The sequence below is a fragment of the Neofelis nebulosa genome, chromosome X (assembly GCF_028018385.1).
Source record: "Neofelis nebulosa isolate mNeoNeb1 chromosome X, mNeoNeb1.pri, whole genome shotgun sequence".
Classification (NCBI taxonomy): Eukaryota; Metazoa; Chordata; class Mammalia; order Carnivora; family Felidae; genus Neofelis; species Neofelis nebulosa.
Genome location: NC_080800.1, coordinates 77,379,185 through 77,398,726, shown reverse-complemented (window position 1 = coordinate 77,398,726; position 19,542 = coordinate 77,379,185). Strand labels below are relative to the sequence as shown.

General features: G+C 36.4%; 1 protein-coding gene across 3 annotated transcripts in view; it reads right to left on the bottom strand.

The window, feature by feature from the left end:
* The window catches only part of DIAPH2 (diaphanous related formin 2), a 988,177-nt gene that overhangs the window by 782,600 nt on the left and 186,035 nt on the right, over positions 1 to 19,542 (bottom strand). For all 3 annotated transcript variants that reach the window (XM_058714641.1, XM_058714642.1, XM_058714643.1), the window contains one exon: positions 2,108 to 2,247. In XM_058714641.1, coding sequence (XP_058570624.1) covers positions 2,108 to 2,247 — 140 coding nt within the window. The remainder of the gene's footprint in view (positions 1 to 2,107; positions 2,248 to 19,542) is intronic.

The following is a 19,542-nucleotide window of genomic DNA, read 5'->3' as shown; positions in this document are numbered from 1 at the left end:
TTGCATCCTTAAAATACTTGAGGATAACGATCACTTTGACATATACTCCCACTGGAAGGGCTATCCCCTGCTTTCCTTCATTTCTTCTGAGCCACTGATAGACCTCAATAGGCGTGGTGGTCATATCGTCAATTCTGTAAATTATGTAGTTTGAAGCCCTCTCTGCCGATCTGCTTATCCCCATGATAGAGACCTGGGAAACTTCAATTTCCCTGATCTTGAAGCCATTGTCAACTAGAGCACAGGTGAGCAGCTGGTTTACACAACAAAGTATAATATTCTGGGTTCGGACCCTGGACCTTGGGGGAGCTGCACCATCCTGAGATGGTCGGTCATTGCTTCCAATGGTTCCACCCACTGAAAAGGTGCTGCCATAGCTCTGAATCCCATTTTTCCTCATCGTAAGGACAGTTCAGGCAGATTAGGAGGTAGGCTTTGGCTCTATTTGGTGAGTTCCTCAGGCGGCCTCTGACTTCTACAGTGAGCTACCACAGAAAGCTTGGGAGTGCGACAACACAAGCAGCCTCACGCCCCTGTGGAACCAATCAGCTACCAGAATGCAGCTGCCTTCAGCCAATCAGGACATACCAGCTTCTCAGGTGATTCCCGCAATTCTTTGGTGTTCTCTGGTAATTGCTACACTGTATGTTAAAAGCTCCACATATAATTTCAAGCCTTTCTTGCCATCTTAATAAAAATGCATTTTTACTAGGTACCCCTTCCTTTCATTCCTAAATCCCACAACTTCTTCTATAGTCACTACTTAAATATTCATTTATTCACTCATATAATCAACTATTCAACAGAAATTTCCAGAGCACATAAGTGCACTATGATAAAGAGCTATAGGTTTACATGGAGAGGGTGCACAAAAATGGTTACTGTTCTCAAGGAACTCATATTCCTTGTTCAAGTCATTAAAACCAGAAGCATTCTAGAAGAAACGGCAAGACAGTCACTTTTGAATGATTAGCATATTCAAAAGTAAGTCACATCTTACCACTGACTTCTTAAGTTTTTTATTGTAGAATTAAAATTTTCCAGTTATTCTGACAAATGCACTATAGGTAACAATAAATACTATATTTCAATTTCTACATTAATTCAAATGACCTCTAAATTATTTTCAAGATTCTATTGGTGGGTCAGAGAAATACAAAATGTGGGCCCCATTATATATTAGGAAAAACATAAATAAAATCAAAATGCCATTTCTGTACACTTTTATGTGGTAATTTCTGAACTTAAGATTGTAGCAATTTACAGGAGTATATCCAAGAATATTTTCATATTACACCAAAAATCTATTTTTCCTCAGAAAACATTTTATGTTTGTTACAATTAAGTATTTTTTATGATTAATAAAGAATATCAGTTATTGGATTCCACCAGTGGCAAGGAACTTTCTTCCTTAAAAATCCTTTGTAGTTAGAAAATAGCCTGTGTAGAGCTTTGAGTTTATTAATACTATCATTCATTTCTTTTATTGGTTAAAATAATTTAATTTTTGCTATCCCAAATTGCAAAAATATGTGAATAGTAACCCAAAACTTGTAGAATATAAAATTATATTTATTTCTCAGGTTAAAAATGAATAATATCAGAGCCAATATACTTAATTTGTTTTACAAATAAACATAGGAATTGTTAATCTGTGCATACAAATTACTGAGTAAATCCAGATACTTAACTGCTTGACCCATGTTTTTTATAATCAAAGAGAAATGAAACATCCAAGTAATATTTGGGGGTGCATGGGTGGCTCAGTCAGTTAAGCGTCTGACTTCAGGTCATGATCTTGTGGTTCTCTCTGCACCCCCCCGCCCCGCCCGGCTCATACTCTGTCTCTCTCTCAAAAATAAACATTAAAAAAATTTAAACATCCAAGTTAATATTTGTATTTTTAAACTTGCACAATATTAGAGATCAGATTAACTATATTTTTTAAATATTTACAACCTTATACTCAAACATGGCTGTTTTATTAGCTAAATGAGAGTGTTGGTCAAAAAACCTTGAAGTTAAACTGATATAACTGATTGTATTCCTGACAATTATGTACAGTACAAATTGTATAAATCATACCAAAGCAGTAAGAATCACCTACCTGACGGGATTGCTGGTTAAAGAAACCCTCAGAGATTCAAGGCAGTTAAGAAGTTTCTCATCTGAAATACCAGATCGTAATTCATGAACATATTCTTGTGAAGACAGGGTGCATTCATGTTTGCTGTTTTTCAGCCCTCCCTATTAAAAAAAAATATCATTTTAGACAGACAACAGGTTTTTAAAAAAACTTTTAAAATAAAATACACAGAAGATGTAAATATTTTACTGTAGAAAAATGTGTGCAGAGTGCAATTAACTTAAAAATTCTTGGTTGTAGAACTGACATGGTAATATAATGTTATGTGTATCTTAACAATCTCCTCATCCCCATTAAAAAAAAATTACACTGCGATACTCATGGTCTGAACATGATATGGATTTGAGACAAACTGTCACTGACAGATGCTTAAATTTGCAATCCAGACACTAGCATTAACGATGGCTGGTCCTCCTAAACTCACAGGATACACTTTTAGAAATCATCTTATTAATTTTCCTAGCTAAAATGCTTATATTCTATTCCACAAAATATAGTGAATACATTTTAACACAAAACATTATATCACCCAAATCTATTCAAATATATCAAAGAATTAGCCTACCTCCGAAAACACATGAAAAGTTACTAAAATGTATAACAATACAGTCTCCATTTAGCATGTTATTCAAATTAGTCTAAAGTATTCACTAATTCCAAACTGTTTTCTTCCTATTTTACTCCCATGTTGTACATTAATCTTAAAAGTCATTAAATGCATTTATCTTATAATGACTAGTTTTTACCTTAATTTCCGATATATATGGGGTTATTGCTAGAACTCATTACCCCATCGCTGCTCCTTAGCTTCATCATCTTGCTATAACTTTGTAAGCAGTTTGGGGAAAACACTGAGAGTAAAACCTCATCAACACATTCATGTACTAATAACTCACAGTTTCAAATTCTAGACATACATAATCATAAGTAACCCATTCCTATATTACAAGTGTATCCCCTGAATTAAAATTCTAGTTTGCACTGCCGATGAGAATGCAAACTGGTGCAGCCACATTGGAAAACAGTATGGAGGTTCCACAAAAAATTAAAAATAGAACTCCCTTATAACCCAACAATTGCACTACTAGGAATTTATACAAAGGATAAAAAAAATACTCATTCGAAAGGGCACATACACCCTAATGTTTATAACAGCACTATCAACAATGTCCAAATTGTGGAGAGCCCAAATATCCATCAACAGACGAATAAAGAAGATGTGGTGTGTGTGTATGTGTGTGTATGCATCTCTGTGTGTGTGCATACACACACACACACACACACACACACACACATACATATATAATGGGATATTACTTGGTGATCAAAAAGAATGAAATTGTGCCATTTGCAACAAAATGGATGGTACTATAGTATATTATGATGCCAAGTGAAATAAATCATACAAAGACAAATATCATATGATTTCACTCATGTGTAATTTAAGAAACAAAACAGATGAACATAGGGGAAGGGAAGCAAAAATAACATACAAACAGAGGGAAACGAAACATAAGAGTCTTTTATTTATTTTTTTAATATGAAATTTATTGTCAAATTGGTTTCCCTACAACACCCAGTGCTCATCCCAACAGGTGTCCTCCTCAAAACACATCACCCACCCTCCCCTCCCTCCCACCACCCATCAACCCTCAGTTTGTTCTCAGTTTTTAAGAGTCTCTTATGTTTTGGCTCCCTCCCTCTCTAACCTTTTTTTTTCCTTCCCCTCCCCCACGGTCTTCTGGTAAGTTTCTCAGGAGCCACATAAGAGTGAAAACATATGGTATCTGTCTTTCTATGTATGACTTATTTCACTTAGCATAACACTCTACAGTTCCATCCATGTTGCTACAAATAGCCAGATTTCATTCTTTCTCATTGCCACATAGTATTCCATCGTGTATATAAACCACAATTTCTTTATCCATTCATCAGTTGATGGACATTTAGGCTCTTTCCATAATTTGGCTATTGTTCAAAGTGCTGCAATAAACATTGCGGTACAAGTGTCCCTAAGCATCAGCATTCCTCTATCCATTAGGTAAATTCCTAGCACTACTATGGCTGGGTCATAGGATAGACCTATTTTTAATTTTCTGAGGAACCTCCACACTGTTTTCCAGAGCGGCTGCACCAGTTTGCATTCCCACCAACAGTACAAGACAGTTCCCGTTTCTGCACATCCTCACCAGCATCTATAGTTTCCTGATTTGTTCATTTTAGCTACTCTGACTGGCATGAGGTGGTATCTGAGTGTGGTTTTGATTTGTATTTTCCTGATGAGGAGCGATGTTGAGCATCTTTTCATGTGCTTGTTGGCCATATGGATGTCTTCTTTAGAGAAGTGTCTATTCATGTTTTCTGCCCATTTCTTCACTGGATTAATTGCGTTTCGGGTGTGGAGTTTGGTGAGCTCTTTATAGATTTTGGATACTAGCGCTTTGTCCAATATGTCATTTGCAAATATCTTTTCCCATTCCGTTGATCGCCTTTTAGTTTTGTTGGTTGTTTCCTTTGCAGTGCAGAAGCATTTTATCTTCATGAGATCCCAATAGTTCATTTTTGCTTTTAATTCCCTTGCCTTTGGGGATGTGTCAAGTAAGAAATTGCTGCGGCTAAGGTCAGAGAGGTTTTTTTCCTGCTTTCTCCTCTAGGGTTTGTATGGTTTCCTGTCTGGGATTTAGATCCTTTATACATTTGGAGTTTATTTTTGTGATTGGGTAAGAAAGCGGTCTAGTTTCATCCTTCTGCATGTTATTGTCCAGCTCTCCCAGCACCATTTGTTAAAGAGACTGTCTTTTGTCCATTGGCTATTCTTTCCTGCTTTGTCAAAGATAAGTTGGCCATACGTTTGTGGGTCTAATTCTGGAGTTTATATTCTATTCCATTGGTCTATGTGTCTGTCCTTGTGCCAATACCATGCTGTCTTGATGATTACAGCTTTGGAGTAGAGGCTAAAGTCTGGGATTGTGATGCCTCCTGCTTTGGTCTTCTTCTTCAAAATTACTTTGGCTATTTGGGGATTTTTATGGTTCCATACAAATTTTAGGATTGCTTGTTCTAGTTTCGAGAAGAATGCTGGTGCAATTTTGACTGGGATTGCATTGAATGCGTAGATAGCTTTGGGTGGTATTGACATTTTAACAATATTCTTCCCACCCATGAGCACGGAATATTTTTCCATTTTTTAATATTTTCTTCAATTTCCTTCATAAGCTTTCTATAGTTTTCAGCATACACATCTTTTACATCTTTGGTTGGGTTTATTCCTAGGTATTTTATGCTTCTTGGTCCAATTATGAATGGGATCAGTTTCTTTATTTGTCTTTCTGTTGCTTCATTATTAGTGTGTAAGAATGCAACTGATTTCTATACATTGATTTTGTATCCTACAACTTTGCTGAATTCATGTGCCAGTTCTAGCAGACTTTTGGTGGAGTCTATCGGGTTTTCCAGGTATAGTATCATGTTATCTGCAAAAAGTGAAAGTTTTACTTCATCTTTGCCAATTTTGATGCCTTTGATTTCCTTTTGTTGTCTGATTGCTGATGCTAGCACTTCCAGCACTATGTTAAACAACAGCAGTGAGAGTGGACATCCCTGTTGTGTTCCTGATCTCAGGGAGAAAGCTCTCAGTTGTTCCCCATTCAGGATGATATTAGCTGTGGGCTTTTAATAAATGGTTTTGATGATGTTTCAGTATGTTCCTTCCATCCCGCCTTTCTCGAGAGTTTTTATTAAGAAAGGATGCTGAATTTTGTCAAATGATTTTTCTACATCGATTGACAGGATCATATGCTTCTTATCTTCTCTTTTTTTAATGTGATGTATGACATTGATTGATTTGTGAATGTCGAACCAGCCCTGAAGCCCAGGAATGAATCCCACTTGGTCATGGTGAATAATTCTTTTTAAATGCTGCTGAATTCGATTGACTAGTATCTTACTGAGAAGTTTTGCGTACATATTCATCAGGGATATTGCCCTGTAGTTCTCTTTATTTGTTGGGTCTCTGTCTGGTTTAGGAAGCAAAGTAATACTGGCTTAATAGAATGAGTCGAGAAGTTTTCCTTCCCTTCCCATTTTTTGGAACAGCTTGAGAAGGATAGGTATTATCTCTGCTTTAAATGTCTCATAGAATTCCCCTGGGAAGCCATCTGTTCCTGGACTCTTATTTGTTGGGAGATTTTTGATGATTGATTCAATTTCTTCGCTGGTTATGGGTCTGTTCAGGCTTTCTATTTCCTCCTGATTGAGTTTTGGAAGTGTGTGGGTGTTTAGGAATTTGTCCATTTCTTCCAGGTTGTCCAGTTTGTTGGCATATAAGTTTTCCTAGTATTCCCTGATAATTGCTTGTATCTCTGAGGGACTGGTTGTAATAAATCCATTTTTATTCATGATTTTATCTGTTTGAGTCCTCTCCCTTTTCTTTTTGAGAAGCCTGGCTAGAGGTATATCAATTTTGTTTATTTTTTCAAAAAACCAACTCTTGGTTTCATTGATCTGCTATAGACTTTTTTCAGATTCTATATTGTTTATTTCTGCTGTGATCTTTATTATTTCTCTTCTTCTGCTGGGTTTTGGGTGTGTTTGCTCTTCTGCTTCTATTTCCTTTAGGTGTGGTGTTAGATTTTTGTATTTGGGATTTTTCTTGTTTCTTGAGATAGGCCTGGATTGCAATGTATTTTCCTCTCAGGACTGCCTTCGCTGTGTCCCAAAGCGTTTGGATTGTTGTATTTTCATTTTAATTTCTTTTCATATATTTTTTTTTATTTCTTCTCTAATTGCCTGGTTGACCCATTCATTCTTTAGTATGGTGTTCTTTAACCTCCAGGCTCTTGGACCATTTCCAGTCTTTTTCCTGTGGTTGATTTCAAGTTTCATAGCATTGTGGTCTGAAAATATGCATGGTATGATCTCAATTCTTTTGTATTTATTGAGGGTTGTTTTGTGACCCAGTATGCGATCTATCTTGGAGAATGTTCCACGTGTACTTGAGAAGAAAGTATATTCTTTTGCTTTAGGATGCAGAGTTCTAAATATATCTGCCAAGTCCATCTGATCCAATGTATCATTCGGGGCCCTTGTTTCTTTATTGATACTCTGTCTAGATAATCTATCCATTGTTGTAAGTGGAGTATTAAAGTCCCCTGCAATGACCACATTCTTATCAGTAAGGTTGCTTATGTTTGTGATTGTTTTATATTTTTGGGGATCCCATATTCAGCGCATAGACATTTATAATTGTTAACTCTTTCTGATGGATAGACCCTGTAATTATTATGTAACGCCCTTATTCATCTCTTGTTACAGACTTTAATTTAAAGTCTAGCTTGTCTGATATAAGTATGGCTACTCCAGCTGTCTTTTGACTTCCAGTAGCATGATAGAGAGTTCTCCATCCCCTCACTTTCAATCTGAAGGTGTCCTCAGGTCTCAAATGAGTTTCTTGTAGACAGAAAATAGATGGGTCTTGTTTTTTAATCCATTCCGATACTCTATGTCTTTTGGTTGGAGCATTTAGTCCTTTTACATTCAGTGTTATTTTGAAAGATGTGGGTTTAGAGTCATGGTGATGTCTGTAGGTTTCATGCTTGTAGTGATGTCTCTGGTACATTGTGGTCCTTGCAACATTTCACTCACAGAATCCTCCTTAGGATCTCTTGTAGGGCTGGTTTAGGGGTGATGAATTCCTTCAGTTTTTGTTTGTTTGTTTGGGAAGACCTTTATCTCTCCTTCTATTCTGAATGACAGACTTGCTGGATAACAGATTATCGGCTGCATATTTTTTTCTGTTTGTCACATTGAAGATTTCCTGCCATTCCTTTCTGGCCTGCCAAGTTTCAGTAGATAGTTCTGCCACTAGTCTTATTGGTCTCTTTTTATATGTTAGAGGTGTTTATCCCTAGCTACTTTCAGAATCTTTTTATCCGTGTATTTTGCTAGTTTCACTATGATATGTCATGCAGAAGATCGATTCAAGTTACGTCTGAAGGGAGTCTCTGTGCCTCTTGGATTTCAATGCCTTTTTCCTTCCCCAGATCAGGGAAGTTCTCAACTATGCTTTGTTCAAGTACACCTTCAGCCCCTTTCTCTCTCTCTTCTTTTTAGGAATTCCTATGATATGGATATTGTTCGTTTGACTGCATCACTTAGTTCTCTAATTCTCCCCTCATATTCCTGGATTTTTTTATCTTTTTCTCAGCTTCCTCTTTTTCCATAATTTTATCTTCTAATTCACCTATTCTCTCCTCTGCCTCTTCAATCTGAGCTGTGGTCACCTCCATTTTATTTTGCACCTCAATTATAGCATTTTTTAGCTCCTCATGACTATTTCTTAGTCTCTTGATCTCTGTAGCAATAGATTCTCTGTTGTCCTCTATACTTTTTTCAAGCCAGCGATTAATTTTATTACTATTATTCTAAATTCTTGTTCTGTCATATTGCTTAAATCATTTTTGATCAATTCATTAGCTGTCGCTACTTCCTGGAATTTCTTTGGAGGAGAATTTTTCCGTTTCATCATTTTGGATAGTCCCTGGCATGGCACAGAACTGCAGGGCACTTCCCCTGTGCTTTCTGGAGTAAGTTGTGTTGGTGGGTGGGGCCACAGTCAGTCCTGATGTCTGCCCCCAGCCCACCACTGGGGCCACAGTCAGAGCGGTGTTTACCTTATCTTCTCCTCTCCCAGGGGCGGACTCACCATGGCAGGACTCACTGTGGAGTGGTGTGGCCCCTCTCTGGGCTACTTGCACATTGCTAGGCTTGTGGTGCTGCTTCTATGGGATCTGGGGTATTAGCCGGGGTGGATCCACAAGGTGCACAGGGGCAGGAGGGGCAGTCTTAGCTCACTTTGCTGTTGGTGGTCCCCTGCAGGAGGGGCCCTGCAGCACCAGGAGGGAAGCAGGCAGACCAGTCAGAGGGATGGATCCACAGAAGCACAGCATTGGGTGTTTGCATGGTGCAAGCAAGTTCAGTGATGGGCACTGGTTCCCTTTGGGATTTCGGCTGGGGGATGAGAGAAGGAGATGGCACTTCCCAGCGCCTTTGTTCCCCTGAGCTGAGCTTTGTCTTACAGGGCTCAACAACTCTCCCTCCCAGTGTCCTCTCACCCTCCTGTTCTCTGAGCAGAGCTGTTGACTTATAACATTCCAGATGTTAAGTCCCACTGGCTGTCAGAACTCACAGAGTCCGGACCCTCCACTTTTGCAAGCCAGAGAGACTTGGGGTTTCCACCTTGCCAGGCAGGCTGACCCTCCACTGCCCCGGCTCCCTCCCGCCAGTTGGTGTATCGAGCACCGCCTCTCAGCCCTTCCTACCCTCTTCCATGGGCCTTTTGTCTATGCTTGGCTCCAGAGAGTTCGTTCTTCTAGTCTTCTGGCAGTTTTTTGGGTTATTTAGGCAGATGTGGGTGGAATCTAAGTGATCAACAGGACACAGTGAGCCCAGCATCCTCCTACGCTGCCATCTTTCAAACTTACTTTTCCATAAGAGTCTTTTAAATACAAAGAACAAACTGAGGGTTGCTAGAGGGGAGTTAGGTGGGGGGATGGGCTAAATGGGTGATGGGCATTAAAGAGGTCACTTGTTGGGATGAGCACTGGGTGTTATATGTAAGTGATAAATCACTAAATTCTATTCCTGACATCATTATTACCCTACATATTAACTAACTTGGATTTAAGTAAAAATAAAACAAAAATTCTACTTTGAGTCCCATTTTCCAAGTTTTTACTAATTACACTTAGTTTCTGTAAGTATCTAAGCTAGAATAAGGAAAGATTTGTTTTTTCCAATTTAGTAGAAGTCATATCATTAGAAGATACAGAATTTAAAAAACAATGTGTATGGCACTTGGGTAGCTCAGTCAGTTAGGCATCTGACTTCGGCTCAGGTCATGATCTCATGGCTTGTGAGTTTGAGCCCCGTGTCGGGCTCTGTGCTGACAGCTCAGAGCCTAGAGCCTGCTTTGGATTCTCTGTCTCCCTCTCTCTTTGCTCCTCCCCCATTCATGCTCTGTTTCTCTCAAAAATAAGTAAACATCAAAAAAATAGTGTTAATAATCAGAAATGGATTTCCTAGGGTTTCAAGGTGTTTGTCTTTTATTGAGAATCATTCCTGAATATAGAAATTGTAGATCATTCTTAATGTCCGAATTGTTTTTAAATTCCACTGAATAGGAAATAAATGTTTGAAGTCTGATAAAGTCTTATAGGGGAATTGTATTCCCTTATAGTGCTGCAGCACTATCACTACTATAGTACTTAAGACTTTGGGACAGAGGTCATTATTTGTGTCTATCACTCTTCTAGACACTGAACTCCATGTATGCTAAGAATCTAACACAGTGACTCAATTTAGTGAGCTTCAACAGAAGTGTAGTATTATTGAATCTGTCCATAACAATTACAGAACAAACAATGCAATTTCATAATTTTAACCCAAATATTTTGTGTAATGCACACTAACTTGATTTTTCTTCCTTTTTTTAGTGTATATAGATATTCAAGAATTCTACTACTGAATGAATCATGACATAGATGGCAAAGTAAAACCATCATCACGAAATCATTTCCACATTTGTATAACTTATTTACCCAACTCTTAAGGCTGCAGATCCAAGTTAACATTTATAGCATGAAATGTTATAAGTCAGCAGTCACAGTTCATTTTCATATGATCCTCAAACTCATTGTCTTAATTAATGGATAATAAGACCCTACTAATCTTTCCCTGGAAGCTTGTACATGAGTTTATTACTGTAAATGACCTTTGTATTTGCTGTTTTCTATGCCTGGAGGATTCATACTCCTGACCTCTATATTGCTAACTCATCATCGAAGTATCAGCCCAACATTCCTCTCCCCACCACTCTCATCATCATGTCATTTTTAATCTCATTTACAGTATTAACTCTATGTAGGTTTATATTGTTTAGCACTTTACTAGAATCTTGCCTACCTTATTCACCACTGTGTCTCCAGATTTTAACACAATGCCTGGCACACAGTAAGTACTCAGAACATATTTCTTGAATGAATGAATGAATGAATGGTGAATAAACAAATGGGTTAATGTCTGATGAGTTTCAGCATGCTGAAACTTCAGAACTTAGTTTAGTTTTGCTTCACAATATTAGCCTTCTGAGATGTTACAATATATTCAGAAATGCAAGTGTAGAATACGTAAGTTGAGACTATATATGGCATCCTACAAACAGCTCAAACTGCCATAGAGTTTGAATTGTGGCCTTCTTACTTACCCTCTAGGTAATTGTTGAGCAGGCTATTCAACTAATCTCTATAAATCTGTTTGCTCATCCACAATATAGGGTAATAAACATGGACCCCTCATGTTTATTATGGGGATTAAGTAAGATAAATCATATAAAGTGTTTAAAACATACATTCCATATGTGCTGTCTCAAAGACAAAGTAAACTTCTCAGAAATGGTTATTCCCTTCTTCTATGGTCATGTCTGAGATATTCCTCATGGAACAAGTAAGACAGCCCAAAACCTTGGGAATCCCTATTCCTCCAAGTCTTAGAATCAGGTTTAGTTATGTAATTTAGGATACTTGGCAGTCATAAGGAGTGAAAGCAATCTAATGGAGCAATACAAAAAATAACCTTATAAAACAAATCCCTTTTACCAAGCTTTCAAGGGTCTTAACGTAAGTTCATATTTGAAGATTATAAAAACATAATAGCATATCAAGGAGGGGATTATGCTTAAATATCAGCTCTTCTAACAGCCTCATTACAGAAATAATCAAGGTGACTGTCCAAGTTCACAATTCGTGAGTCTGCAAGAATAAAACACTAATATTCTGGTGCTCAGGTTACTCGTTTTCCAATATATGTCATTTTCTGAATGTCACTTTTTGAATAAAAAATTGAAGTTACAAGTATTTAATTCTGAAATCTCTATTAAAAATGCCAAGGTATCTTCAACACAACCAATATGGTGCAAAATAATGTTCAAGAAATCACCTAAAAACAAAACTGTGCAATAGATTAAACTAATTCTCACTATATTTAATAGGGCTGTCATAGAAGAATGACTTATTATTAACACCCTGTTCTGATACTGAACAAAGTAAACAACTAGATAATGCAGAGATAATAACTGAAATTTTAATTAGGTGCTCTGTATGAGATTAATGAAAATTACCACTGTGCCCATTTGATCTTTAAAAAATAATGCAAAGCTAGCAATTATCATACATCATGCTTTTCCAAAGCTAGGCTAACAGAAAGCTTCCCTAAATTGAAACCATTCCTTAATTTGAAAATCATTAAGATAGAGATACTTGTCAGTGTGACTATGCTTATATTTTCTAAGATACCACAAATACACACACACACACACACACACACACACACACACACACATACTGTGGGCCACTTTAATAATTACATTCTGTTAACTCTGACATCAAATGCCAGTATCAAAACCAAATAAATAATATTCCAAAAAGAACATTTTAGGTTTGCATAGGATATACTACTTGATATTTTTTATTTATAAGTTTTTATTTTAATTCCAATTAGTAAGTATACAGTATTATATTATTATAGGTGTACACCATGGTAATTCCATACTTCAATACAACACTCTGTGCTTATCCCAACAAGTGCACTCCTTAATCCCCATTACTTATGTAACCCATCTCCCTGCCTCTGGTAGCCATCCCTTCCCTGTAATTAAAAGTCTGTTTCTTGATTTGCCTCTCTCATTCTCTCTTATTTTTCCCCTATTGCTTGTTTGTTTTGTATCTTAAATGCCACATGAATGAAATGACATGATATCTGTCCTTCACTAACTGGCTTATTTCACTTAGTATAATACTCTCTAGCTCTATCCATGTCACTGCAAAGGCAAGATTTCATTCTTTTTTTATGGCGGAGTAATTTTCCATTGTAAATATATGCACCACATCTTCTTTATCCATTAGTCAGCTGATGGACACTTGGGCTATTTCCATAATTTGGCTATTGTAAATAATGTTACTGTAAACATAGGAGTGCATATATACATTTGAATCAATATTTTTGAATTCTTTGGGTAAATATACTAAGTAGTGCAATTGCTGCATCAGAGGATAGTTCTATCTTTAACTTTTTGAGGAAACTCCATACTGTTTTCCAGAGTGAAGGCAACAGTTTACATTCCCACCAACAGTGGAAGAGGGTTCCCATTTCTCCACAACCTTGCCAACACCTATTGTTTCTTGTGCTTCTCACAGGTGTGAGGTGATATCACATTATACTTTTCATTTGCATTTCCCTGATGATCAGTAATTTTTTTTTCTCTTAAGATAACCAGGAGTCTAAAACAGGAAAATTCTTGTGACCCTGCTAAGTTTGAAAACTTGGAAAGAATATCTAGAATAGGGCTGTGAGTTAGAAAGATAAAATAATTAGAACTTAATATGATCTAATGCCGTCATATATACAAAAGCAAAAATGTTGTAATAATATTTTTAAACTAAGAGTATAAAAGTTAACTTGTGCCTATAATAATAATTGTTTAAAACTTCTTGAAATAATTCCTTACAAAACTGATTTACTAAGCGCAAGAAAAGTATATGGAAACATGTCATCAATTAAGAAAACGTTAGTACTCTTTCATCATCCAACCCTCATCCCCCCAAACCTCAAAAATCTAAAAGTACAATTATTTACACAAAGTCTGTGTCTTCAGAGTGGCTTAATGGAAAAACACTGACTGGCCTTACAGCCAGAACAACTGAGTCATGTCTCAATTCCTCCATTTTCATCTCCTTATGAGAAGTCACTTAGCTTCTCTGAACTTTCAAATACTAAGTAGGGATATTTACTAGGAATAATAACCCCTGCACATCTCAATGGGTTGTTTTGAGATTTAGATTTAATTAAGGCAATTTTTGACCTGAAACTTGCTACACAGATAATACTGTCTCTCCACTTGCACTATGATCCCTTTGACTGAAGGGACTCTAGATCAATTCACAGAAAAAGGCTGTTTTTCAAAAGGCAGTTCATTAAAGGATCAATTAGCAGAATTTATAAGGTTATCAGAAATGCTTCCCTCAATTATTTTTAAAATTTCAAATGAGTCACATTGGATGGATTGGTAGAATGAAAAAACCAGAGGAGTCAGAGCTTTAGGCTTTTGGATATCTAAGACTACCTCTTCCACCCAATCTGTTCCCTCACTCTGGCCCCCAGATTCCATGTTCTTTGGGATCAGCAATGCAGACCAATACGTCAATTTGCCTTTGCATCTTGTGTTCCACAGAATTCACCCTTTGTACACCAGCTCCCTCCAGCTGCAGTACCAACAAGCTGGTTAGAAATAAATATTCCTGGGGCGCCTGGGTGGCTCAGTCGGTTAAGCGTCAGACTTCAGCTCAGGTCACCATCTCGTGGTCCGTGAGTTCAAGCCCCGCGTCAGGCTCTGGGCTGATGGCTCAGAGCCTGGAGCCTGTTTCCGATTCTGTGTCTCCCTCTCTCTGCCCTCCCCCGTTCATGCTCTCTCTCTGTCTCAAAAATAAATAAACGTTAAAAAAAATGTTAAAAAAAAAGAAATAAATATTCCTCAAAATGCTGTTAAGAAGACAACATGGACAGCAGTCAAACACTCAGAGAAATTGTTGAACACCTACCAAAAGCATTGCATTCACTTTAAGTGCTGTAAACTTAACATGAATATATTTCAATATATTCAAAAGAGGAATACAGTCATTTAATAATTTCCAGAGTACTGTTTCTTAAAACAAAGTTTTGGGAAACTGGTAAATTTGATCAATGTGATCAATTGTACCAATAAGACAGTTAAACAATCTTGGAAGCACAAGAACCATTTCCTAATGCTCTTTTAAATGTTCAGTGCCTAGATTGTTGTAAGAATTCAAAAGGCATATGGTGGAATTAGAACAAAGTAATAGAAAAACTGGATATCTATTTCATTTCAACCTGCCAAATTTTAATTAACATCAATTAACATTTGAAGTTTAAAATATGAAATTTACTACATAGCAGACATTCTAAAATAAGCATTTTAAAAGATATGTAATATATATTTTGAACACATTTAATATGAAATCAAAATCAGAATAAAAAAGGTTTAGGACAATAACAAAAATTCTGTGACTCCTCCATAGAGAAATTCTTATGGCATATGTACAATTCTCTTTCAAAATCCAAGTATTGATTAAACAGAATGAATATTAATCATGAATGTTAGTAAATTTAACTTTCACTTTAAAATTTTCATGACCACACTACATTTTCTGGTTATTTTTATTGTTTAAACCCATGTGGATAAACATATTTCTTAAAAAAGAAGCATTCATATTCCTGCTTCACAAAGCACATTCTAGGCAACAAAGATCTTGAGGCCTTCCCAGAGTTATCATTATGAAGAACAATGTATGTACCTCAGGGTACAATTGAAAGAAAACAAAAAGGTAAGATCTAAGCAAAATCTTTGCTCATACCATTATCTAATCTCAGAATTGAGACACATGCAAGCCAAACATTATTTGTTTTATTAATGTTTCTATTTCAGTTCCTACTTAAACTAGTATCTGTAAATGTAGAAAATCAATATGTCTGAAAATAACTTAAGTGTTACATGCCTCAGAGAATGAAGCAATTACTATGATTAGTAACATAAGGCATAATAATAGTTCTTATTGATCTCAGTTGATAAAAGCAGAAACTGTGGGATGAGAATCTGGAATAAACAGGTAAAACTGAGACTCTTCTAGTTTTTCCCTTACTATGATTTTTCTGTGAATAAAGGGCTAATTAAAAAATGAAATGGGGGGGGGGGGTACCTGGGTGGCTTAGTTGGTTAAGAATCTAACTTAGGCTCAGGTCATGATCTCACAGTTGGTGGGTTCAAGCTCCGCGTCAGGCTCTGTGATGACAGCTCAGAGCCTAGAACCGGCTTCAGATTCTGTGTCTCCCTCTCTCACTGCCCCTCCACCACTCTTGCTCTGTCTTTTTATGTATCTCAAAAAATGAATAAACATTAAAAAAATAAAAGAAAATAGGGAAAATGCAGGAAGCACAGTAGCATCTCAAAGTATCTACCATCTATCTATGTAACATAATGGTTAAGAGAAAAGATCCTTGAGTCAAATTACCTGGGTTGGATCTATTTAACTAAATATGTAAACTTGGGTAACTCATTTAACCTCTCTGTGCTTCAGTTTAAGCCATGATAAAATGGATTAAAAATACTACTTAATTGGGTTACTGTGACAAGTGAATTAAGATCTACAAGAATACGTCAGAGATATTGTGGGTTTGATTCCAAAACACTGTAATAAAGCAAATGTTGCAATAAAACAAGTGAAATGAATTTTTTGATTGCCCAGTACCTATAAAAATTATGTTTACACTTTACTGCAGTCTATTAAGTGTGCAACAATCCTATGTCTAAAAATACATTCGACATACCTTAAAAATACTTTACTGCTAAAAAAAAATGTTAACCATCCTCTGAGCTTTCAGTGAATCATAATGTTTTTGCTGGTTGAGGGTCTTGCCTCAGTGTTGACAGCTCCTGACCTACCAGGGTGGGGGTTGCTACAGGTTGGGTGGAAGTGGAAAATTCTTAAAATATGACAATGACAGTTGTCATATCATGTGGCTCTTCTATCACAAATAATTTCTCTGTAGCATGTGATAGGATGCTGTTTGATAGCATTTTACCCACAGTAGAACTTCCTTCAAAACTGCAGTCAATCCTCTCAAAACCTGTGTGATTCTCTCTCTCCCTTTCTCTCTCTCTGCTTGGAGACCATATAATTGTGAGTTTGTTTCTGGGCTTTCTATTCTGTTCTATTAATCTATGTGTACATTTTCATGTCAGTACCATACTGTTTTTATTAATACATCTTTGTAATATATTCTGCCACATTCTTAACAACATGTTCTGCATTTGTAGAGGCACTAAAAGGTTATTGAGCTATTAAGCACCAAAAAGATTAATTCATTCTTCAGAGAGAATATATTAGGTGTATTCCTAATGAATAGAAATAGTATTGGTTCACTATTTATTCACAGATAGTTTCTGCATTATTTTACCATGTAAGTATTTTCAATCCAAAAGTATTACAAATCCCTGGTCACTTCATCATTCATGAGGAAGTATTTTTACCACTTATCTCCATCTTAAAAATGACAGGTGAGTAAAAGGAAGCAATGTTTGGATTGAAATATGTTACAAAAATAATTATATTTAATATAAATCATGAAAAATGATATTATTAAGTCTTGGAGCTACACAAACAATGAGCAGCCTTGGAGAAAGAAGCACCTCAAGATGAGCAAACTTTGAAAATAATGCTTATGCTTTACATCCCAGATTCACAGAAATTTAAAAAAAAAAAACCTGTGAAGCACATTACATAAAATCAGAAACTCATTATCCCAATATCATAGTCATAAATGGATAATGTTCTGGGTAATACTTCCAATGGCCAAATAACAATGACGGTTTTGTTGACACTTAGCGAAGCCAAGGGTTAGGATACTATTCTAACATACCATGATACCCAAAATTTGAATGGAAACAATCATCATTGCTCCTGTCACTATCATTTATGACTTAAGAACCTCTCCAACAAGAGGTTTGTGCCCTTTAAGATTCTCTTTGAAAAGGCAGAATAAAAGTAAATTCATTTTACCATAATCCTCAATTTCTTACTTTTTCCCAAAAAATGATCACCAATACAAACATGAAAATTACTTTAATGTTGACTGATTCAAGCAGACTGCCAATTCACTTACAAGAGGCTGGAATGCATCAAATTGCCAAACAGCTCAACCTCCATATCCATTTATTCAACAAAAACATTTACCATTACTTCTTGTGGAACATGCATGTTGCTAGTCATTGTAGAAGTAAAGATTTGGAATATATTTTCAAGATCCACATGAGGCATTGCTCCAGATCAAATAGAAGAGATTAGTTGGGGAAGAAACAAATTAGTGGTTGACTTAGCCATAAAAACATAATAATAATAAAAATAGTCCTATATGATAATGCTCATCACTAGTCAAGTATACATCTTTAAAAGTAATATAGGATTCTATCAGCACAGTAGGCAGGACAATACAAATGGTCCAATTTAGTTTACTACCTTGTGCAATTCTTCAACATCATTTCAAAAGAGTGGCCTTTAATCATTCATGAAATGAATATATATATAATAACAACTACGATTCATTAAGTATCTATTACATGCCAGGCACAGTGCTAAGGAACTTTACACATGTCATTTCTTTTTTTAAAAATTTAATATTTTATTTATTCTTGAGAGAGAGAGTGAGAGAGAGACAAAGCGTGAATATGGGAGGGGCAAAGAGAGAGGGAGGCACAGAATCTGAAGCAGGCTCCAACCTCTGAGCTGGCAGCACAGAGTGTGACGTGGGGTTCAAACTCAGGAGTCAGGAGATCATGACCTGAGCTGAAGTTGGATGTTTAACCGACTGAGCCACCCAGGTACCCCTACATACTTCATTTCTTAACCCTTATACTAACCTGCAAGGTAAGCATTGTTTCCCAAATGAGAGATTAAAAAAATGAGCTTCTGTCACTCAGTGATTTGCTTATGGCTACACAGCTATAAAGTGGTGGAGCCAAAAATTGGAATACAGATCTGTCTGGTTCCAAAGCTCCTATATACTCTCCATTACACTTCACTGTCTGGTCAACATTCCATCCATTATCTCTTACAGCAGCCATTCCAAATCTGGGCATCTTTGTTATCAATCACTTAGTTATTTTACTGATGTAAAATATGCCTCACAGTAACTTATTCCTTGGTCTACTTATTCCTTTTAGACCTACGGAGAAACAGTCCAATTTGTCTTCTATACCACACTTCTTTAAATATTACGAACAGCTATAAGCCCCCCACCAAACAAGTTTTTCCTTATATTTTGCTTTTCCACCAACAGAGGCAGCAGCAAAGGATGAGGGCCATAGGGGTAGGGAAGGGGACAAAGAAGTGGTAGAAATTAGAATGACAATAAGTCAATGGGCAATGCATCTAAGGGATATACCTAAGCCAGGAAATCCTCTCTCATGAAACTCTTATCAACATAGTTATTGATTCTACTAAACCTGAATGTTTCAGCAGTCACAGTAACTATATCATTAAAATAGGTACAATGCGGAACTCAAGTTAGGCATACAAAAAGCAATTGAGATTTCAGACAGAATTCATACTCTACTTTGAAACACGAGGCCATAATCTGTCAGATTCCCTATAAAAATGTTTTTTTTTAAAAACTTCTTTGTAACACTTTAGATTTTACAAAAATACTGTTAAAGACCACTAAATATATAATTAGAAAAACTTTTGCACTACTGGTTCATTCAACCAGAAGAT